General features: G+C 42.4%; 1 protein-coding gene across 1 annotated transcript in view; it reads right to left on the bottom strand.

The window, feature by feature from the left end:
• The window catches only part of LOC139391728 (voltage-gated delayed rectifier potassium channel KCNH8-like), a 118530-nt gene that overhangs the window by 5414 nt on the left and 89266 nt on the right, over positions 1–23850 (bottom strand). Inside the window, exons 11-15 of the mRNA XM_071139227.1 lie at positions 17445–17659; positions 13533–13571; positions 11201–11496; positions 10791–10906; positions 3498–3577 (exon numbers count right to left, since the gene is read on the bottom strand). Of these exons, the coding sequence (XP_070995328.1) occupies positions 3498–3577; positions 10791–10906; positions 11201–11496; positions 13533–13571; positions 17445–17659 (746 nt within the window). The remainder of the gene's footprint in view (positions 1–3497; positions 3578–10790; positions 10907–11200; positions 11497–13532; positions 13572–17444; positions 17660–23850) is intronic.

Here is a 23850-nt window from a genome sequence, read left to right as displayed (position 1 = left end):
AGTTCTCTCTCTCTGTTCTCACAAATTCTTTGTGTAAACGATGGGGTTGATAAAAATAGAAGCGGGACAGTCCAATCCGCTACGCCATCAACACAATTTCAGCCCTGTCACCTCAGAGAGAAAGAGGGGCGAGAGAGTGTGGGAGAGAGAAAGAGACAGAGACTGAGTTGTGAGGCAGAGTGGGGTCTTCATTAATCACTTAAATTCTGTTCAATATGGGGGAAATATTGCATTCCCCAGAATGTATCAGTTGAACCCTCAAGCGGACACTGATGCCTTTAAAAAGAAGTCAAACATGAAATGGCTGGTGGAAATACTGTATAATTGGCTGTTCTAAGCAATATGATTAAAAGAGTATATGAACATTGTTTCCAGAGAAAAGTGATATATTATTTGGTGTCTGGAAGTGTGACCTGTCATGAGTCAATGAAACTCTCATGTTCTATGACTGAGTGGAATGTCTTTGAAATGCACTTAATTAAATCTACTGGCTGTCACTCAAACTCAAATTCTACATTCTGTGGGGTGTGGCCAAATCAATTAGCATTTCAACTAAAGAGTTGAATGGGACTCAATTCCAAAATTCTGAATTTAGGCCATCCCTGATTCAAATTCAAGTTTTATTGTCACATGCACAAATACAGTGAAATGCTTAACTTGAAAGCTTTATCCAACAGTGCAGTAATCAATATCAAAATAGTATTACTAATAAAATGTAAATAAATATACAGTATAATAAGGAAAACATTATATACAGGGCCAGTGCCAGTACCACATGTACAATGTGCAGGGATATTGCAGTAATTTGAGGTAGCGATGTACATGTAGGCGGGGGATTAGGAGAAAGTGACTAGTAGCAGAATAAATAATATAATAATAGTAAACAGTTTGACAGCAGCATAAGTGGTGGGTGTATGTGTGTGAGGGTGTTAGTGTTAGCGTTCATCAGGCATTGTGTTTCCCATTGTTCTATGTGTCATTACAGGTTGTTCTGAAATTCCCAGGAGTCTGTCATTGTTCCAGATCTCCTGGGTAGGTGTTGATTATGGTCTCAGGAACCAGGGGTCACATTTTGGCCTCCGCTCTTCAAAATGAATGTGTCATCTACACACCTCAGGAGCTCAAGTCTTTAGGGGTCGCTCGAAGGTCAGAGCTGAGAGTTCACAGGTCATTGGGCAGGTATGTAATATTGCCACAGTCGGATTTGTAGACAATTGAGGTCAGTAACACGGCAGTGACACTGCAGATTCAGCAAGGAGCTTGTGAGGGTAGATTGAGGACCATTGCATCTGAATAATAGTTCATTATTCAACATTCATCAGATTGTTGACTCAATGTGACCAATTTATCTCCTCAGCTCTATCCTCATTAAAGGTTTTCTGGTGATTGTGATGGCCATCATTCTATATCATTGTATAATTTAGTATCACTGTTTATACGCTGAATGTTTTATCAGTCTGCTCTTACAATTTAAGCCGGAGTATAGTCCCAAGGGACAATTAGGATTTAATTTAATTTTTTCTTACGATTGTTTAGACATGAAAATAATGCTCTGTAACATTCACTCTGCATCTACAAAAATCAACATGTGTACAAAATATATAATTATGGCCCAGTTCTCAAATGTCCATACATATACATACATACATACATACATATTGTAGTAAACATATTATCACCCAAATGTCCTTACTAAAATGGTTTGATTTGATTCTTCCCTGGAATCAAGTTAATAGGCCAGAGAATTGAGTCTTGAGGCACAGTTCAATCTAGCGAACGATAAAAAAATTGCATTTACACATATTTAGTCGTGGCACATGAGCTAGATGAAATAACATGAACTAAATAAGGAATAAGGTAATAACTGGTAAAATCACTTTTGGCTGCTCTTAAGAAGTTTTAGTGTACCTCTATGTAATGTAACAAGTGATACAACATGTTTGGATCAACGTGCATGGTATTGATTTAATGTGAGACGAGGGTTATGGGTTAATCCCCAGCCCCTCTTCCATGTCCCGTGGTGACCAGCGTGGACTGGCTCAAGTAAGGATTACAGTTACCACCGGGAACCACACTGAGAGACAACCTGTCAAACACTGTCCTCCCTGAGAGAGAGAGAGAGAGAGAGAGAGAGAGAGAGGGAGAGAGAGAGAGAGAGAGAGAGAGAGAGAGAGAGTGAGAGTGAGAGTGAGAGAGAGAGAGAGAGAGAGAGTGAGAGAAAGAGATATGGGGGGTGGTGAGACAGTGAGAGGGAGGGAGGGAAAGAGGTATGGGGGGTGAGACAGTAAAAGGGAGGGAGGGAGGGAAAGAGGTATGGGGGTGAGACAGTAAAAGGGAGGGAGGGAAAGAGGTATGGGGTGAGACAGTAAAAGGGAGGGAGGGAAAGAGGTATGGGGGTGAGACAGTAAAAGGGGGGGAGGAAAAGAGGTATGGGGGTGAGACAGTAAAAGGGAGGGAGGGAAAGAGGTATGGGGGGGTGAGACAGTAAAAGGGAGGGAGGGAAAGAGGTATGGGGGGTGGTGAGACAGTAAAAGGGAGGGAGGGAAAGAGGTATGGGGGGTGGTGAGACAGTAAAAGGGAGGGAGGGAAAGAGGTATGGGTGTGGTGAGACAGTAAAAGGGAGGGAGGGAAAGAGGTATGGGGTGTGGTGAGACAGTAAAAGGGAGGGAGGGAAAGAGGTATGGGGGGTGGTGAGACAGTAAAAGGGAGGGAGGGAAAGAGGTATGGGTGTGGTGAGACAGTAAAAGGGGGGAGGGAAAGAGGTATGGGTGTGGTGAGACAGTAAAAGGGAGGGAGGGAAAGAGGTTCTGCCCACTCCTCATCCTCTTCGATCCTTCTCCCTTACCAATCTATAAATTCCCAAAATCTTTCCTCCATTTTCCTCTCCTTCCCCTATCAGCCAAGGCAAGGTGATGGAGCGAGGCACCACAGGGGGAGACCCCCACTCTGCCAAGAGCCTAATGTCAATTTAGCCACCTGCCAATCAAAACCATGGGATACGCTAACATAGAGACTCTGTGTGAATGGAGGAAAGCTGCTTTTCTTTATTCTAGTGTTCTATTATGGAACATTACACAATTATGATTCCCTCAAAAGCACATTCTACAGCAGTATTTAAGTTATACAGCCTGTGGAATAGCACATATCCCTTAGACGGTTAGTTGACTTCAGTCTTTCCTCAAATGTTACAATGTAAGCGGCCCTCCATAGAGGGTAAACCAGATTATGTCAGTTCCTGGTTCCACAAAAGGTTGAACGCGTTCTAGAATGTTCCCTGTGACACCATTTGGCGAGTCCCAGTTCCACTCCAATCTGTGTCCTCTGGAAGTGTTTGAAGAGATTCCTCTTTCTGTTCCTTGTTCTCTCGCTCCCTCATTCTCTCACTCCCTCCATCCATCTACCACCTGAGAAGGCCATATGCCTGTGGCTCACCTGACTAATGCTACCTCTTACACAAGCATGCACGCATACACGTACGCACACACAGCATACTGTACCTCCTGGTCTAGGTGCCGTAGTTGTCCCCAGGTCTCCTCAGCTTTAGCTGCTGACTCTGCTGTGCTGATCTGGAGAATATCTGCAACACCATTTAGAAAGAGTCACAAAATAACCTAAACTGGTGAAGCAGTTACTGTGTTACTTACAAGTCCCAATATCTTCATATACTTGGTATATAGTAGGTAATAATAACATGGTTATGTCATTTTAAAGTTTACATTCTAGGTAAGGACTATGTAGTTATGTAATCATCATATAATACAGTTTATGATAATCAGTTCAATGTAGCCTGATGACTTGACCACAACATGATCTGTAGTGGTTGTGGTTGTGGTGATGGTTGTGGTGGTGGTGATGGTTGTGATGGTGGTGGTGGTTGTGATGGTTGTGATGGTGGTGGTGGTGATGATGGTTGTGGTGATGGTGATGGTCGTGGTGGTGGTGGTTGTGGTTATGGTGATGGTTGTGGTGGTGGTGGTTGTGGTGATGGTTGTGGTGATAGTTGTGGTTGTGGTTGTGGTGGTGATGATGATGGTTGTGATTGTGGTTGTGGTGATGGTTGTGATAATGGAGGTGGTTGTGGTGATGGTTGTGGTGATAGTTGTGGTTGTGGTTGTGGTGGTGATGGTGATGGTTGTGATTGTGGTGGTGGTTGTGATTGTGGTGGTGATGGTTGTGATTGTGGTGGTGGTGATGGTTGTGATTGTGGTTGTGGTGATGGTTGTGATTGTGGTGGTGGTGATGGTTGTGATTGTGGTTGTGGTGATGGTTGTGATTGTGGTTGTGGTGATGGTTGTGATTGTGGTTGTGGTGATGGTTGTGGCAGTAATGGTTGTGGTGGGATCCGCTAAATTACCAGCTAAAATATTGTAATCGGATTACAGATACTTTTGAAAAACTAGATGATTACTTCTAGGATTACTCATAATTTTAGAAAGGATGTTTGCACAAAAGTTATTTGACACCTTTCTGTTTTCTCAATGACATTCAAATCAACATTGAAAAAAGGCACAAGTTGAAGTTTGAGTCTGACCACAAATCAGAGACCACTATGATGACAAACCAAATAAGTTTGATGGATCGCGGGAAAAGAGCAGGAATAGGCTTTTGTAGGCTATGGTCAAAGCTATGTCTTCCAATTGTGTGACTGCTGTCGGCATCCAAAGATTATCCAAGTTGAATAAATGCTTGGCGATAAGGATGACAGCAGTGGTACATAGCCTACGGGCGATACTGATATCACTTATTATTGATATCTACATAGCGCATTGATGTGAACAACACTGCTGCTCTCTCATTTATTTATTGAGGACGGCTGTTCCCAAATGTATATGCTGTGTATTTTAACCCAATAATGGTTGAATTTAAGAAGTTTAAGCTGCCAGTAATTGTTTTTGCGACCAGGGATTGTCACGACTTCCACCGAAGGTAGTTCCTCTCCCTGATCGGGCGGCACTCGGAGTCGCCAGCCTACTAGCCATCACCAATCCTTTTTTCCTTTTCTGTTTGTTTTGTCTTTGGTTCTTTCACACCTGGTTTCATTTGCCTTCATTTCTGTGTGTATATATTTACCCTGTTGCCTGCCTAGGTTTGTGCGGGATTGTTTTATTTTGTGATGTAGCTCGGTGAGGTTGTGCCCAATTTTTTGTTTCACGCATTTAATAAGAGTGTGTTATTTAGGAGCTTTGTTTGTTCCTCCTTGCGTGAGTAACGGGTGTCTCTGTTGTCGAGGGAGTTTGACTTTTGGATTGTGCCATACCTGTGTTTGGTGGACTTACCTATTACAAGTACACATCTCAGACATCTCTGCTCTCCTGTGCCCCGACTCCTTCACCTACCTCCCAACGCAACATTGTCACAGGAATGTATTCATTACAGAAACCATTTACTGTTTAAGAACTAAAAAGCAGAGCAAAACGAGAGCATTGTTGGAATAATTCCGCGGACTATCTATTAGGCAGCAAGCCACAACGGAAAACTCCCAGACTTTCCCCATCCTACCCCGGCTTCCAGAGAACCCCTGCTTACATCCTCCGGAGCGCTACGCTGGGGATCCCGGGACCTGCCGGGCATTTCTCTCCCAGTGTCCTTCATTTTTGAGCTGCAGCCCTCTTCATTTCCATTGGACCGTTCAAAGATATCTTATCTTATAATGCTGAAATCCAGGAGGGCACTCGCCTGGGCTACGGCGGTGTGGGAGCAACAATTCACAGATTGCCTTAGGTTGGAGGATTTCGAGGTGGAAGTAAGGAAGGTGCTTGACTCTCCATTGTCTATAAAAGAGGCGGCTCGGAAGCTACTTCAACCGCAACCACCATCTGGTTCCGATACGGGAAGGAGACAAATGGAAGTCAGCCTTTAACACAACTAGCGGGCACTACGAGTATCTGGTTATGCCATTCGGACTGACCAACACTCCCGCACAGTTCCAGGCTCTGTTCAATGATGTGCTCCATGACATGTTGAACCGGTTCATGTTTGTCTACCTTGACGACGTCCTTGTCTTTTCCTGTTCGCTTCAGGAGCATGTTCTCCATGTCCGACAAGTCCTCCATTGCCTCCTGGAGAACCAGTTGTTTGTCAAGGCGGAGAAGTGTGAATTTCATTGCTCCACTATTTCCTTTCTGGGATCCATCATCGCTGCCGAGAACATTCAGATGGATCCGAACGAGGTGAGAGTGGTGGTGGTGGCCCCAATCCACATCCAGTGCAGCTGCAACGTTTCCTGAGATTTGCTCATTTCTACCCCCACTTCATCCGGGGCTACAGCACCCTGTCTTCCCCCATCTCTGCACTCACCTCACCCAAAGTTCTGTTTAAGTGGTCCCCAGCTGCTGATCGGGTGTTTTCAGATCTCAAGCATCGGCTCACTACAGCCTCCATCTTAATCCGGACCCATCCCGTCAGTTCGTGGTGGAGGTCGACACCTCAGACATTGGAATGGGGGCTGTCCCAGCGTTCTGCCCAGGACCAAAATATATATCCCTGCACTTTCCTTTCCCATCGTCTTAAGAGGAATTATGACGTTGGTAACCGGGATCTTCTTGCGATCAAGATGGCGCCGGAGGAATGGAGACACTGGCTAGAAGGGGTGGAACATCTATTCCTAGTGTGTACCGACCACATCTGGAATATCTCCTCACCATCAAACGCCTCAACTCAAAGCAGGCTCATTAGGCTCTGTTGTTCACTCGGTTCAATTTCACCGTCTCCTACCACCCTGGGTCCAAGAACGTGAAGCATGACGTCCTCTCTAGCTTGCATAGCACTGCTACTACTCCGTCTAATAGATATGGGACTTTATCAAAATTGTATTAGTTTTCGAATTCTTTGTAGGTCTGTATAATCTGAGGGAAATATGTGACTCTAATATTGCCATACATTTGGCAGATTAGGAAGTGCAGCTCAGTTTCCACTTAATTTTGTGTGCAGTGTGCACATAGCCTGTCTTCTCTTGAGAGCCAGTTCTGCCTTCTGCAGCCATTCCCAACAGCAAGGTTATGATCACAGAGTCTGTATATAGTCAAAGATTTCCTTAATTTTGGGTCAGTCACAGTGGTCAGGTATTATGCCACTGTGCATTCTAGTTTACTCTGTTTTTTTGTAAATTCTTTCCAATGTGTCAAATAATTATCTTTTTGTTTCCTAATGATTTGGTTGGGTCTAATCGTGTTGCCAGGTTTGGGAATTGCTTCCATTTAGGTGGTTGTAGAATTGAACGGCTCTTTCTGGATTTTAATAATTAGCACGTGTCAGCCTAATTCTGCTCTCTGTGCATTATTTGGTGTTTTACATTGTCCACAGAGGATATTTTTTGCATGCAGTCTCAATTTGGTGTTTGTCCCATTTTGTGAATTCTTGGTTAGTGAGTGGACCCCAGACCTCACAACCATAAAGGGCAATGGGTTCTATAACTGATTAGTATTTTTTGCCAGATTCTAATTGGTATGTTGAATTTTATGTTATTTTTGATGGCATAGAAGGCCCTTCTTGCCTTGTCTCTCAGATCGTCCACAGCTATGTGGAAGTTACCTGTGGCACTGATGTTTAGGCAGAGGCATGTATCGTTTTTTGTGTGCTCTATGGCAACGGTGTCTTGGTGGAATTTGTATTAGTGGTCCTGGCAACTGGACCTTTTTTGGAAAACCATTATTTTTGTCTTACTGAGATTTACTGTCAGAGCCCAGGTCTGACAGAATCTGTGCAGAAGATCTAGGTGCTGCTGTAGGCCCTCGTTGGATGGGGAGAGAAGCACCAGATCATTAGCAAACAGTAGACATTTGACTTCAGATTCTAGAAGGGTGAGACTGGGTGCTGCAGACCGCTCTAGTTTCCTCGCCAGTTCGTTGATTTATATGTTGAAGAGGGTGGGGCTTAAGCTGCATCCCTGTCAAACCCCCCGGCCCTGTGGAAAGAGATGTGTTTGTTTTTAGCCAATTTTAACAGCATACTTGTTGCTTGTGTCCATGGAGTTTATAATGTCGTACATTTTTCCCCCAACACCACTTTCCATCAATTTGCATAGCAGGCCCTCATGCAAAATTGACTCGAAAGCTTTTTGAAATCAACAAAGCATGAGACAACTTTGCTTTTGTTTTGTTTGTTTCTCAATTAGGGTGTGCAGGGTGAATACGTGGTCTGTCATACAGTAATTTTGTAAAAAGTACATTTACATTTGCTCAGTAAGTTGTTGTCGCAGACTAAATGTACGAGTCTGCTGTTAATGATAATGGTGAGGATTTCCCCAAGGTTGCTGTTGACGCATATCCCACGGTAGTTATTAGGGTCAAATTTGTCTCCACTTTTGTGGTTTGGGGTGTTCAGCCCTTGGTTACAAATATTGGGGAATATGCCAGAGCTGAGGATGATGTGGTCTATATATTATCATTTCATTTAGGATACCATCAACCCCACAGGCCTTTTTGGGTTGGAGGGTTTGTTTGTTGTCCTGTATTCATTCAATATAATTGGAGAATCCACTGGGTTCTGTTAGTCTTTAATAGTTGATTCTAAGATTTGTATTTGATCCTGTACATGTTTTTGCTGTTTGTGCTTTGTTATAGAGCCGAATAGATTGAAGAAGTGGTTTATCCATACATCTCCGTTTTGGATAGATAACACTTTGTGTTGTTGTTTGTTTAGAGTTTTCCAATTTTCCCAGAAGTGGTTCGATTCTATGGATTATTCAATTACAGTGAGCCGATTTCTGATATGCTGTTCCTTCTTTTTCCGTAGTGTATTTCTGTATTGTTTTAGTGATTCACCATTGTGAAGGTGTAGGCTCAGGTTTTCTGGGTCTTCTATGTTTTTGGATGGATAGGTTCTCAATTTCTTTCTTTGGTTTTTGCATTCTTCATGAAACCATTTGTCATTGTTAATTTTCATAGGTTGTCTGCTTGAATTGTTTTATTTTGATAGGGAAGCTGTTTAGGTTTTCTACTGCCAAGTTTACACCTTCACTATTACAGTGAAACGTTTTGTACAGGAAATTGTCTAGAAGGGATTGCATTTTCTGTTGCCTAATAGTTTTTTTGGTATATTTCCACACTACTTTCCTTCCATCTATAGCATGTATTCAATTCATTTGGCTTTGATGCCTCATGATTGAATATAGCTTTGTTCAAGTAGAGTTTTGCTGTGATCTGATAGGGGAGTCAGTGGACTGACTGTGAACACTTTAACAGACTCTGGGTTGAGGTCAGTGATAAAGTAGTCTACAGTACTACTGCCAAGAGATGAGCTATAGGTGTACCTTCCAGAGGAGTCCCCTCGAAGCCTACCATTGACTATGTACATGCCCAGCGTCTGACAGAGCTGCAGGAGTTGTGACCCATTTTTGTTGGTTATGTTGTCGTAGTTGTGTCTAGGGGGGCATATGGGGGAGGGAATGCTATCACCTCCAGATAGGTGTTTGTCCCCCTGTGTGCTGAGGGTGTCAGGTTCTTGTCCAGTTCTGGCATTTAGGTCACCACAGACCAGTACATGTCCCTGAGCCTGGAAATTGTTGATCTCCCCCTCTAGGATGGAGAAGCTGTCCTCGTTAAAGTATAGGGATTCTATTGGGGGGATACAGGTAACACAAGGACATTTTTCTCTGTTGAGATCATTTCCTTATTTATTTCTAGACAGATGTAAAATGTTCCTGTTTTGACTAATTTAAAAGAGTAGGTTAGGTCTGCTCTATAACAAATTAGCATACCCCCTGAGTCGCTTTCATGATTCACACCTGGTAGTTTGGTGGATGGGGGGAGGGGGTTTGTTGTGCTGGTTTGTTTCGTGGGCTTGTTCTGTCTGGATTGTGTGGACTAGCTCTCTCAGCTCCACCATGACTCTCTCCAGCTCTGTGAATTTATCCCTCTCAATGATGGAGGAGCAGTGCAGTTGTGGGATCTGGGTTTGTTCAGTGCTGGTGGGGGGGGGGGGGGTGTCCTGCCATTGTTAGGCTCAATGGTTTTCACACCTCTCACTTCACATTTCAGTGTTAATTGAAGTTGCAGCCAGGTCAGTTTATTTCCTTAGCAGCTTGGTAGCGTAGTAGTCTTGTTTATTAAGCTTTAAAAAACTAAATTACCTGGAGATTGTCTTCTACTTTTTGGCTTCAGATGTAGGTTCGGTCTGAACATTACTCACTCAGTTTTGTGTTGAACTTAGTATCCTGTATACGTCTGTGCGAAAAAATTATAGTTTACATTTATCCAACTGTAAATTCTATCTTCTTGCAGAATAACTCATCATCTCTCTCTCTCTCTCTCTCTCTCTCTCTCTCTCTCTCTCTCTCTCTCAATTTGTTCAAAACTTAAACTATTGTCTTTTTCTCTCTTTGAGTCAAGAACTCACTGCATTTTATGCATTGCAATGCTAGCTAGTTGTACTGTAGCTTATGCTTTCAGTACAATATTCATTGTCTGATCCTTTGATTGGGAGGACAACACAGCTGCAAAGTCAAAACTGGCTATATTGTAAGAATTATCTTTTTGGTCTTAATTTTAGGTTTGGGTTAGGCATTAGGGTTAACAGTGTGGTTAAGGTTAGGGTTCAAATCTGATTTTATGATTTTTTGCCAGCTATTAACCTATGCCTCTTAATGGAATTACTGATTTTGGGTAATCCAAAAGTTATGTTACCGATTACAATGTTGGACAGGTAACTGTGGTTGTGGTGATGGTTGTGGTGCTGGTTGTGGTTCTGGCACTGGTTGTGGTCATAGGGATGGTTGTGGGGGTGGTTGTTGTTGTGGTTTTGATTGTGGTGGTGGGGGTTGTGGTTGTCATTGTGGTTATGGTTGTGGGGACCTGTAAATGTGGCAGGTGCATTCCCTGGACCGCTGACTGGACAGGCTCGACTAGGAGAGAAGGAGAACAGTGGAGACGTCTCTGTACCTTCAGTATCCTCTGTACCGTCCACAACCCTGGGGAATGAGAGAGAGAGGGAGACAAAGACAGAGGGAGAGGTAGAGCAGAGAGAAAGAGAGAGAGGTAGAGAAGAGAGAGAGAGAGAGAGAAAGAGAGAGAGAGAAAGAGAAAGAGAGAGAGAGAGAGTGAAATAGCAAGAGAGAGAAGCGGAGGGAGAGGGAGAGAGGAAAATAGGGAGAGAGATGGGGAAGGGGAGGGAGAGAGAGTGACAGATTAGACATGTGGACTGATAGACAACTGACAAAAATAATTGACGAGTCAGTAGATTGCGCGATAGTATTAGCTGTTACCTAGGGCTGAGGTTGGAGGGGTCTAGCGTGGTGAGAGCTGTCTGGCGGATCTGGATCTTCTCCCTCAGTTTCCTAGTGCTCTGGTGTGTTACTTCTCTGCCGCTATGCAACTCTCTCTCCATCCCGGCTCTACCCGATGGAGACTTCCCAGAAGACACCTCTCTAGTGTACAGGACGCTGTTGCGCACCAATTCCGGAGATACAGATGCCAACTCATCTTCCTCCTCCTCTTCCTCCTGGTTCTCAATGATGGATGGATAGGACTGGATCACTCGTCCGTTGCCTCTCCCCTCTGTCTGCAGAGAGCAAGGAGAGAAAGAAAGAGGATGTAGGACAGAGAGCATTTGTTGTAAATTTAAACATCATTCCCTTAGCCTTCATTTAATTTCACAGAGAGACAGGCAATATCACTTCTGTTTGCAGTCGCACAATAAACTCAATTTTGGGGACACCTAGTTATACTGATGAATCTGGGTGCTATGGAATTGAGAGAGTAGAAGATTGCTGTAACTATTTATTTCATTTATCCTTTATTTAACTAGGCAAGTCAGTTAAGAACAAATTCTTATTTACAATGAGGGCCTACCCCGGCCAACCCTCCTCTAACCCGGACGACGCTGGGCCAATTGTGCGCCACCCTATAACTAAACGACTGTCTGGAACAGACAACACCATTGAGACCAGTACAGGATTCCATTGTACTGTGTGTCAGCCAAACGTCCACCTAAGAGTAGAATGTTCTATTTCCATAACAACTAAAGTTCTCTCAGGGTTCTGTGCTGTCAAGGCTGACTCAAGCACCTGCTCAGGTAACTAGTAACTGTAACAGATTACATTTAGAAAGTAACCTACCCAACCCTGGCTGTGATGAACGGCGTGAACCTGACCTCAATGATTCTGATAACCTTTGAACACCCAATGAGTCACATCTAGACTGCTAATCACATGCAATATGAGATGTTGATGGAGTAAAAAAAACATGGAATTTATAAGCAGAAAATAGCATGAAATGTCTTTTGATTGATGACCTATGTTCTCATTCTTAGTCAAAAGAAAATCACAGTTGAGGTTATTGAATCCAACTACTGAATGAGATTCAAAACGCTCATTGAAACAGCTGATGTCTAAATTATTACTGGCCCTGTGTACGCACATACACTCGCACACACACACTACCCCCCTACACCCTCCTTCACACACTGCAGGCCCCCTACCCCTCTCTGTTTAATAACCTGATCTAATACTGTTCCCACATTTCTGCTCCTAATTCCATCACTTCCTCTTGTGAATAATGAATGGTGCTCCGCTCTGCTGTGTAATTGAACGAGTCGCCAAAGTTTCCCCGGCAGTCCGTCAATCAAATCAGCTCTTAAATTCAAACTTCCCCCACCAATTAATATCCCTCCATCACCTCATCCCTCATTCCCCTCATTCTTCTGCCTCAGAACCCTTCCTCCCATCTCTCCATCACCATAAAAACGAACTGCTGACTTTATAAAGTCTCTGTTCAATCCTATTTTCTTTGTTTAAGGATAAGTGCAGTGATATGTGTTGTTTTACAGGGTAGTACGATAGGTGCAGTGATATGTGTTGTTTTACAGGGTAGCACGATAGGTGCAGTGATATGTGTTGTTTTACAGGGTAGTACGATAGGTGCAGTGATATGTGTTGTTTTACAGGGTAGCACGATAGGTGCAGTGATATGTGTTGTTTTACAGGGTAGCACGATAGGTGCAGTGATATGTGTTGTTTTACAGGGTAGCACGATAGGTGCAGTGATATGTGTTGTTTTACAGGGTCAGCCAAAGTAGCACAATAAGTGCAGTGATATGTGTTGTTTTACAGGGTAGCACGATAGGTGCAGTGATGTGTTGTTTTACAGGGTAGCACGATAGGTGCAGTGAAATGTGTTGTTTTACAGGGTCAGCCAAAGTAGCACAATAGGTGCAGTGATATGTGTTGTTTTACAGGGTCAGCCAAAGTAGCACAATAGGTGCAGTGATATGTGTTGTTTTACAGGGTAGCACGATAGGTGCAGTGAAATGTGTTGTTTTACAGGGTAGCACGATAGGTGCAGTGAAATGTGTTGTTTTACAGGGTCAGCCAAAGTAGCACAATAGGTGCAGTGATATGTGTTGTTTTACAGGGTCAGCTATAGTAGTACGATAAGTGCAGTGAAATGTGTTGTTTTACAGGGTCAGCCATAATAGTAGGGCACCCCAGGAACAAGCTAGGGGTTTTGTGCTTTCTTCAAGGGCACAGACGGGTTTTTCACCTCGTCGGCTCTAACCACTAGGCTACCTGCTGCCCCCAGTGTCTGCTGAGCCAGTACCTGTTTGTCCAATGGTTTGGTGGACAATCTGGATATGACCTGTAAAAAGATGGAAGAGAAAAGGGAGTGAATTCAACATGTCTATATTGTTAGCACAGCCCAACCCAGATGTTATCCTTCCTCTCAGAAACTGTCAGTGGTGGAAAAAATATAACCAATTGTTATGCTTGAGTAAAAGTAAAGGAAGGGGAAAGGGGGATACCTAGTCAGTTGTACAACTGAATGCATTCAACTGAAACCCAACCCCTCTGAATCAGAGAGGTGCGGGGGGCTGTCATAATTGACATCCACGTCTTCGGAGCCCGGGGAACAGTTGCCCAGGGGAAGAAGACAGATTTTTACTTTGTCAGCTCGAGGATTCCATCCAGCAATCTTTCGGTTACTGGCCCAACACTCTAAGATACCTTAATAGAAAATGACTCAAGTAAAAGTGAAAGTCACCCAGTAAAATACTACTTGAGTAAAAGTCTAAAAGTATTTGGTTTTAAATATACTAGTATCAAAAGTACATGTAATTACTAAAATATACTTAAGTTTCAAACATAAAAAGTATGAGTAATTTAAAATTCCTTATATGAAACAAACCAGGCAGCGCAATTTTCCCTGAGCGAATCCCTGAGCTGACAAGGGAAAAATTGGTCGTTCTGCCCCTGAACAGGCAGTTAACCCACTGTTCCTAGGCCATCATTGAAAATAAGAACTTGTTCTTAACTGACTTGCCTAGTTAAATAAAGGTAAGATAAAAAAAATGTTTTACAAACAAAGCATTTGTGTTTAGTGAGTCTGCCAGATCAGACGCATTAGGGATGACCAGGGATGTTCTTTTGATAAGTATGCGAATTTGACCATTTTCTGTCCTGCTATGCATTTAAAATGTAAGAAGTACTTTTGGGTGTCAGGGAAAATGTATGGAGTAAAAAGTACATTATTTTCTTTTGGAATTTAGTGAAGTAAAAGTAAAAGATGTAAAAAAAAATGTAATAGTAAAGTAAAGTACAGATACCCCCAAAAAACGATTTAAGTAGTGCTTTAAGGTATTTTTACTTAACCACTTTACACCACTGAAAACTGTGTATGACATAATGTTGTTACAGGAAATCTCTTCTGAGATAACCCCTCTTCTAACCTTCCCCAAAGTCTCTGTCCTTATCTTGGCCTGCCACTTTAGTGTCACATGTTGCCCTGCAGCAGTGTCTGAGGGTGTGTGTGAGTGTTGGTTCTTCTATCCTTGTGGGGACCTAAAATCCCCAAAAGTCCACCCAAGGTTAGTAAAACAAGGAGAATTTGACAAGGCTATTTTAAGCTTAGGGGTTAGGTTTACAATTAGGGTTAGGGTTACAATTAGGGTTAGGGTAAGGGGTTAGTGGTTAAGTTTAGGGTTAGGATTTAGGGTTAGGGTTAGGGTTAGGGTTAGGGTAAGGGTAAGGGTTAGGGTAAGGGTAAGGGTTAGGGTAAGGGTAAGGGTAAGGGTTAGGGTTAGGGTTAGGGTTAGGGTTAGGGTTAGGGTAAGGGTTGGGGTAAGGGTAAGGGTAAGGGTTGGGGTAAGGGTAAGGGTTAGGGTAAGGGTAAGGGTAAGGGTAAGGGTAAGGGTAAGGGTTAGGGTTAGGGTTAGGGTTAGGGTTAGGGTAAGGGTTGGGGTAAGGGTAAGGGTTAGGGTAAGGGTAAGGGTAAGGGTAAGGGTTAGGGTTAGGGTAAGGGTTAGGGTTAGGGTTAGGGTTAGGGTTAGGGTAAGGGTTAGGTTTAGATAAAGTAGGCTATTGAATGGAAATGAATTTTAGGTCCACACGAGGATAGAAGAAAATAATGTGTGTGTGTGTGTGTGTGTGTGTGTGTGTGTGTGTGTGTGTGTGTGTGTGTGTGTGTGTGTGTGTGTGTGTGTGTGTGTGTGTGTGTGTGTGTGTGCGTGTGCGTGCGTGTGTGTGTGTGTGTGTGTGCATGTGTGTGTGTGCATGTGCATGAGCATGTGCATATGTGTGTGTGTGTGTGTGTTTGAGAGTGGGACAGTGTTATTTGGGCAGCAGGAGGAGACACACCTGACTGTAATTACAGCAGCAGCCCAGGCTGTTTCTGCACTTCATATTCTCTCTCTCTGGCTCTCTCTATATCCTCACTCACTCTCTCTCTATATATATCCTCACTCTACCTCTCTTCACTCTCTCTGGCTCTCTCTCTGTGCTCACACTACCTCGATTCTTACTGTGAAATGAAACAATGTTTAATAGTAGTGACAACAGGACTAGAGTAAAAATATTGCTAAGTGGTATTAATTTGCCATTAAATATAATAAAATATAATATGTGTGTGTGTGTGTGCTTGTGTGTGTGTGTGCGCTTGTGTGTGTGTGTGCGCTTGTGTGTGTGTGTTTGTGCGCATGTGCACAGAGAAAAAAGAGAAATAATAGAAAAATAATAGCACATAAATACACAATGAGTAAGGATAACTTGGCTACATACATAGGGGACCAGTAGCGAGTCGATGTGCAGGGGTACGAGGTAACTGGGTTACATATTTACACATAGGTAGGGATAAAATTACTAGTCAACATGATAGATAATGAACAGTAGCATCAGCGTATGTGATGAGTCAAAAGAGTCTGTGCAAAATGGGTCAATGCAGAAGGTCCGGGTAGCTATTTGTTAACAATTTAACTAACTATTTAGCAGTCTTATGGCTTGGGTGTAGAAGCTGTTTAGGGTCCGGTTGGTCCCAGACTTAGTACATTAGTACTGCTTGCCATTTGGTAGCAGAGAGAACAATCTGTGACTTGGGTGACTTTGCCAATTCTCAGGTGCCGGGGAGCTCGGCACCTGTGATGTACTGGGCCGTGCACACTACCCTCTGAAGCGCCTTGCGGTCGGATGCCAAGCAGATGCCATACCGAGCGGTGATGCAGCAAGTCAAGATGCTCTCAATGGTGCAGCTTTTGAGGATGTTTTGAGGATCTGAGGGCCCATGCTGAATCTTTTCATCATCCTGAGGGGGAAGAGGCATTGTCGTGCCCTCTTCATGGCGGTGTTGCTGTGTGTGGACCATGATAATTCCTTAGCGATGTGGACACTGAGGAACTTGAAGCTCTCGACCAATAGAGGGTATTTAGCTCATCTGGTAGGCTCACATCACTGGGCAGCTCGCGACTGGGTTTCCCTTGTAATCCGTGATAGTTTACAAGCCCTGCCACATCCGACAAGCGTCAGAGTCGGTGTAGTAGGATTCCATCTTGGTCCTGTATTGACATTTAGCCTGTTTCATAGTGCGTCGGCGGGCGTAGCTGGATTTCTTATAAGCATCCGGATTAGTGTCCCACTCCTTGAAAGCCGCAGCTCTAGCGTTTAGCTCAGAACGAATGTTGCCTGTAATCCATGGCTTCTGGTTGGGATGTGTACTTGCGGTAACTGTGGGGACGATGTCGTCAATGCACTTAATAATGATGCTGGTGACTGATGTGGTGAACTCCTCAATGCCATCGGATGAATCGCGGAACATATTCCAGTCAGTGCTAGTGAACCAGTCCTGTAGTTTAGCATCCACTTCATCTGACCACTTCCGTATTGAGCGCGTCCCTGGTACTTCCTGTTTGAGTTTTTGCTTGTAAGCAGGAATCAGGAGGAAAGAGTTATTGTCAGATTTGCCAAAGGGAGGGCAAGGGAGAGCTTTGTATGCGTCTCTGTATGTGGAGTAAGGGTGATGAAGAGTTTTTCCCCTCTACTTGCACAGGTGACATGCTGGTAGAAATGAGTTTAAACGCATTTCAGTTTTCCTGCAGTAAAGTCACTGGCCACTAGGAGCGCTGCCTCCGGATGAGCATTTTCTTGTTTACCCATGGCCCTATACAGCTTGTTGAGCATGGTCTTACTGTGTGTGTGTGCGTGCCTGATTCCATGTGTAACTGTGTGGGTGTTTTACGTCACTCACATGGCACTCGTGTCCCTCCCTCAGGTTGTATGTGAGGTCCAGATGGATGTCTTGGACAAAGCGGCTGGTGTACTCTGGGTAGAGGTCCAGTACCTCATACAGACCACTCAGGTTGATACACTGCAGGTCACAGTAGGTTAGGGCCTTCACATCTGCGTTGGTCTTTATCACCCGGTCATCTATAGACATGTTGGCCCCGATCAGGTCACCCTTACCTGGGGAGGGAGAGGGAGTGGTGGAGGTTTCAGACAGAGAGTTCTAAATATAGAATAGACAAAGCCCCCTATCATGTAATTTCTAGGGCTGTACTTCTGTGTCATGGAATATTCTTAATATGTGGCCATAAGTTAAAAACACAAAACAGAATCTGATCAGTCATAGATCATAGTTAGACTTTTCTTGTGTGTACTGTGTTGGATGTCTCTTTATATCTCTTTTTTTGGGGGGGGGGGGAGGGGGGGGGTGGCTAGCAGAGTTGGGCAGTATTTCTGTTACATGTGTTTGAAATATGTATTTAATTTACTTCAATTACTATTTTGTGGCCCCTTTTCACCCTGCATTGGTATCAGAAGTCTGATAGCCCTATGGTGTGATAAGAGTATTTGCTAACTGAACTTAATACACTACAAGACCAAAAGTATGTGTTAGATAGATAGCAGTGGTGTAAAGTACTTAAGTAAAAATAATTCAAAGTACTTTGGGTATCTGTACTATACTTTACTGTTTATATTATTGCAACATTACTTTTACTTCACTACATTCCGAAATAAAATTTACTTTTTACTCCATATATTGTCCTTGACACTCAAAATGTACTCGTTATATTTTGACAATTCACACACTTATCAAGAGAACATCCCTGGTCATCCCTACTGCATCTGATCTGGCAGACTCAGTAAACATAAATGCTTAATTTGTAAATTATGTCTGAGTGTCGGAGTGTGCCCCTGGCTATCTGTCAATAAAAAATAAAATAAATAGTTTGCTTAATATTAGGAAAATAATTAATTTTAAATGATTTATAGTTTTACTTTTGATACTTAAGTATTTTTTTTTAAACATAATACTTTTACTCACGTAGTATTTTACTGGGTGACATTTACTTTTGAGTAATTTTCTATTAAGGTATCTTTACATTTACTCAAGTATGACAATTTAGTACTTTTTCCACCACTGATAGATAGTTAGTTAGTTTGAAAGTTGGTTAGTTCGATAGATAATTAGATAGATAGTTGGTTAGTTCGATAGATAATTAGATAGATAGTTGGTTAGTTCGATAGATAGATAATTAGATAGATAGTTGGTTAGTTCGATAGATAATTAGATAGATAGTTGGTTAGTTCGATAGATAATTAGATAGATAGTTGGTTAGTTCAATAGATAATTAGATAGATAGTTGGTTAGTTCGATAAATAATTAGATAGATAGTTGGTTAGTTCAATAGATAATTAGATAGATAGTTGGTTAGTTCGATAAATAATTAGATAGATAGTTGGTTAGTTCAATAGATAATTAGATAGATAGTTGGTTAGTTCGATAGATATTTGGTTAGTAGGTTAGTTCGTTTGATAGCTGGTTAGTTCGATAGTAAGTTACATAGATAGTTGGTTAGTTCGATAGTTACTTGGTTAGTTCGAAAGTTGGTTATTTCGATAGTTGGATAGTTGCTTGGTTCGACAGTTAGTTGGTTAGTTTGACAGTTAGTTGGTTAGTTCGACAGTTGTTGGTTAGTTAGACAGTTAGTTGGTTAGTTAAATAGTTGGTTAGTTCGATAGATAGTTGGTTAGTTGGATAGTTGGTTAGTTTGACAGTTAGTTGGTTAGTTCGGCAGTTGGTTAGTTCGACAGTTGGTCAGTTCGATAGTTGGTTAGTTCGATAGTTAGTTACATAGATAGCTGGTTAGTTTGATAGTTGGTTAGTTCGATAGTTGGTTAGTTTGACAGTTAGTTGGTTAGTTTGACAGTTGTTGGTTAGTTCGACAGTTGGTTAGTTCGACAGTTGGTTAGTTCAACAGTTTGTTAGTTCGACAGTTGGTTAGTTCGACAGTTGGTTAGTTCGACAGTTGGTTGGTTAGTTAGACAGTTGGTTGGTTAGTTTGACAGTTGGTTAGTTCGACAGTTCGTTAGTTCAATAGTTGGTTAGTTAGTGCGATAGTTAGTTGGTTAGTTTGACAGTTGGTTAGTTGGTTAGTTCGATAGTTGGTTACATAGATAGTTGGATAGCTGGATAGTTGGTTAGTTCAATAGTTGGATAGCTTGTTAGTTTGACAGTTAGTTGGTTAGTTCGACAGTTAGTTGGTTAGTTCGACAGTTGGTTGGTTAGATAGTTGGTTAGTTCGATAGTTAGTTTCATAGATAGTTGGTTAGTTCAACAGTTGGTTAGTTAGTTTGACAGTTGGTTAGTTAGTTTGACAGTTGGTTAGTTTGACAGTTGGTTAGTTTGACAGTTGGTTAGTTTAATAGTTGGTTAGTTAATTTGACAGTTAGTTGGTTAGTTTGACAGTTGGTTAGTTCGATAGTTGGTTACATAGATAGTTGGTTAGTTGGATAGTTGGATAGTTGGTTAGTTCGATAGTTGGATAGTTTGTTAGTTTGACAGTTAGTTGGTTAGTTCGATAGTTGGCTAGTTCGATAGATAGTTGGTTAGTTGGTTAGTTTGACAGTTAGTTGGTTAGTTCGACAGTTGGTTGGTTAGTTAGACAGTTGGTTAGTTCGATAGTTGTTTAGTTCGATAGTTAGTTACATAGATAGTTGTTTAGATCGATAGTTGGACAGTTGGTTAGTTGGATAGTTGGATAGTTGGTTAGTTCAACAGTTAGTTGGTTAGTTCGATAGTTGGTTGGTTCGATAGATAGTTGGTTAGTGGATTAGTTCAATAGTTGGTAAGTTCAATAGTTGGTTAGTTCGATAGATAGTTGGTTAGTTCGACAGTTGGTTGGTTAGTTTGACAACTTTCCAGAAACAAGTTGCCGCTTGCTATAGACCAGATCTATAGTGCCTTCCTCACCATCTTACATAAGCATGCCCCATTCAAGAAATGTAGAACCACTCTAGACCTGACTGCCCTTGACCAGCACAAAAACACCCTGTGGCGTTCTGCATTAGCATTGAATATCCCCCGTGATATGTAACTTTTCAGGAAAGTTAGGAACCAACATACACAGGCAGTTAGGAAAGCTAAGGCTATTTAAAACAGACATTTTCATCCTGTAGCACAAACTCAAAAAAGTTTTGGGACACTGTAAAGTCCATGGAGAATAAGAGCACCTCCTCCCAGCTGCCCTGAGGCTAGGAAACACTGTCACCACCGATAAATCCGCTATAATTGAGAATTTCAATAAGCATTTTTCTACGGCTGGCCATGCTTTCCACCTGGCTACCCCTACCCCGGTCAACAGCCCTACACCCCCCACAGCAACTCGCCCAAGCCGCCCCCATTTCTCCTTCACCCAAATCCAGATAGCTGATGATCTGAAAGAGCTGCAAAATCTGGACCCCTACAAATCAGCCGGGCTAGACAATCTGGACCCTCTCTTTTGAAAGTTATGTGCCGAAATTGTTGCAACCCTATTACTAGCCTGTTCAACCTCTCTTTCGTATCGTCCGAGATTCCCAAAGATTGGAAAGCTGCCGCGGTCATCCCCCTCTTTAAAGGGGGAAACACTCTAGACCCAAACTGCTATAGACCTATATCTATCCTACCCTGCCTTTCTAAGGCATTCGAAAGCCAAGTTAACAAACAGATTACCGACCATTTCGAATTCCACCGTACCTTCTCCGCTATGCAATCTGGTTTCAGAGCTGGTCATGGGTGCACCTCAGCCACGCTCAAGGTCCTAAACGATATCATAACCGCCATCGATAAGAGACAATACTGTGCAGCCGTATTCATTGACCTGGCCAAGGCTTTCGACTCTGTCACTCTTATCGGCAGACTCAACAGCCTTGGTGTCTCAAATGACTGCCTCGCCTAGATCACCAACAACATCTCTGATAGAGTTCAGTGTGTCAAATCGGAGGGCCTATTGTCCGGACCTCTGGCAGTCTTTATGGGGGTGCCACAGAGTTCAATTCTCGGGCCGACTCTCTTCTCTGTATACATCAATGATGTTGCTCTTGCTGCTGGTGATTCTCTGATCCACCTCTACGCAGACGACACCATTCTGTATACTTCTGGCTCTTCTTTGGACACTGTGTTAAACTTCTTTATGCTAAGGGGCAGTATTTTGAAGTTTGGATGACAAACGTGCCCAAAGTAAACTGCCTGTTACTCAGGCCCAGAAGCTAGGATTATTATACATTTATTTCAACAAGGAACACAGACTTAGACCAAGGTCTCTTACAGCTGGGCCCTGCGTATACATGTTTACACATACAGTTTAGGTACAATGATTATGAAACTACACAAGGCAAACAAAACGATCACAGATAACACAAATAAATACAGCAACAGATTACATTACACACAGGTTATTCCCCTAACAGGTTATTCCCCTAACAGGTTATTCCCCTAACAGCACAAGAATTTGCATTACCCAAAACCGTTACAAGTAATACAAAAATAAAAATCCTCCAATAAATATTTAAAACGGGCGACAGGGGGACAAGGATGATCAAGGATATGCATATAATTGGTTTATTTGGATAGAAAACACTGTCTGTGAGTATAACAGAACTGATATGGCAGGCGAAAACCCGAGGAAAATCCATGCAGGAAATGGATTTATTTGATGTGAGTGGTTTTCCGTTGAAAGCCTATTGACTCTGTAGGGTTTAGCGCTCAGATTGCAGTTCCTTTGGCTTCCACTATCTGTCAACAGTATTTAGACATGATTTCAGGCTTGTTTTTTGAAAAACGACGACGAATAAGACCTTTTGGTAAGTGGTCTATGGAATCATGCAGTACTGGTTTGCGCGCGTGACTGTGTGCGCGCTCTTCGTTATTTTTCCTTTCTATTGAATACGCTATTGTCCGGTTGAAATATTATTGATTATTTAGATAATTGACAACCTGAGGATTAAATACAAACATAATTTGACATGTTTCGATTAACTTTACTGGTACTATTAGGATGTATTCGTCTGCATGTTTTGACCGCCTTTGAGCCAGTGGATTACTGAACAAAACACTACAACAAAACAGACTTTTTGGGATATATAGAGGGACTTTATCGAACAAAACAACCATTTATTGTGTAGCTGGGACCCTTTGGATTGCCAACATCGATATTTCTGACTTTCGTGATGCCTCTGCTTGGTTGGAAAATGTTTGTATGCTTCTGTAAGCAGGGCACTGTCCTCAGATAATCGCATGGTATGCTTACGCCGTAAAGCCTTTTTGAAATCTGACAAAGCGGCTGGATTAACCTTTCTGGCGCAGGCATTCCGCTAGCGACCCACCTCGACAACATCCGGTGAAATTGCAGAGCCCTAAATTCAAATGACAGAAATATAAATATTTAACATTCATGAAAATACAAGTGTCATACATCAAAATAAAGCTTGTCAGATTTCAAAAAAGCTTTATGGCAAAAGCACACCATGCGAGGACAGCGCCCCACATACAAAAGCATGGAAAAAAAGTCAGAAATAGCGATAAAATAAATGCCTTACCTTGGAAGATCTTCTTCTGTTGGCACTCCAAAAGGTCCCAGTTACATCACAAATTGTGCTTTTTTTCGATAGTCCTTCTTTATATCCCCAAAAACTCAGTTTAGCTGGCACGCTTCATTCAATAATCCACCGGTTTCCCTCCTTCAAAACGCAAACAAACTGAATCCCAAACGCTACCAATAAACTTTTCCAAACAAGTCAAACAATGTTTGAAATCAAACCTTGGGTACCTTAATACGTAAATAAGAAGAGGAGAATCATTATTGTCTTTACCGGAGATAAACAACAAAGGACGCGCTCTCATCCACGAGCATGAAAACACAACAGCCAAAATCGGAGCCACTCAGAAAAACTACAAATTCTAGCTCATTTTCCCAAAAACAAGCCTGAAACTCTTTCTAAAGACTGTTGACATTTAGTGGAAGCCCTAGGAACTGCAATCGGGGAGGTTTTCGCCTCATAATAGACATGACAGCCATTGGAAACAGTAGTAGGCTGAATTTCTTTACATTTTATGGTTTGTCCTTGGGTTTTTGCCTGCCATATCAATTATGTTATACTCACAGACAATACTTAACAGTTATAGAAACTTTAGAAACTTTAGAGCGTCTTCTATCCAAATCTACCAATTATATGCATATCCTAAATACTGGGCCTGAGAAAAAGGCAGTTTAGTTTGGGCACGCTTTACATCCAGACGTCAAAATACTGCCCCCTAGCCCAAAGAGGTTAACAAGAAGTTAATATTTTAACCGATGTATAGCACTTGTATTTTCATGAATGTTTATTATTAC

Source organism: Oncorhynchus clarkii, chromosome 32, assembly GCF_045791955.1.
Source record: "Oncorhynchus clarkii lewisi isolate Uvic-CL-2024 chromosome 32, UVic_Ocla_1.0, whole genome shotgun sequence".
Taxonomy (NCBI): Eukaryota; Metazoa; Chordata; class Actinopteri; order Salmoniformes; family Salmonidae; genus Oncorhynchus; species Oncorhynchus clarkii.
The sequence above is the reverse complement of the archived record's forward strand: the minus strand, read 5'-3'. Positions and strand labels throughout refer to the sequence as shown.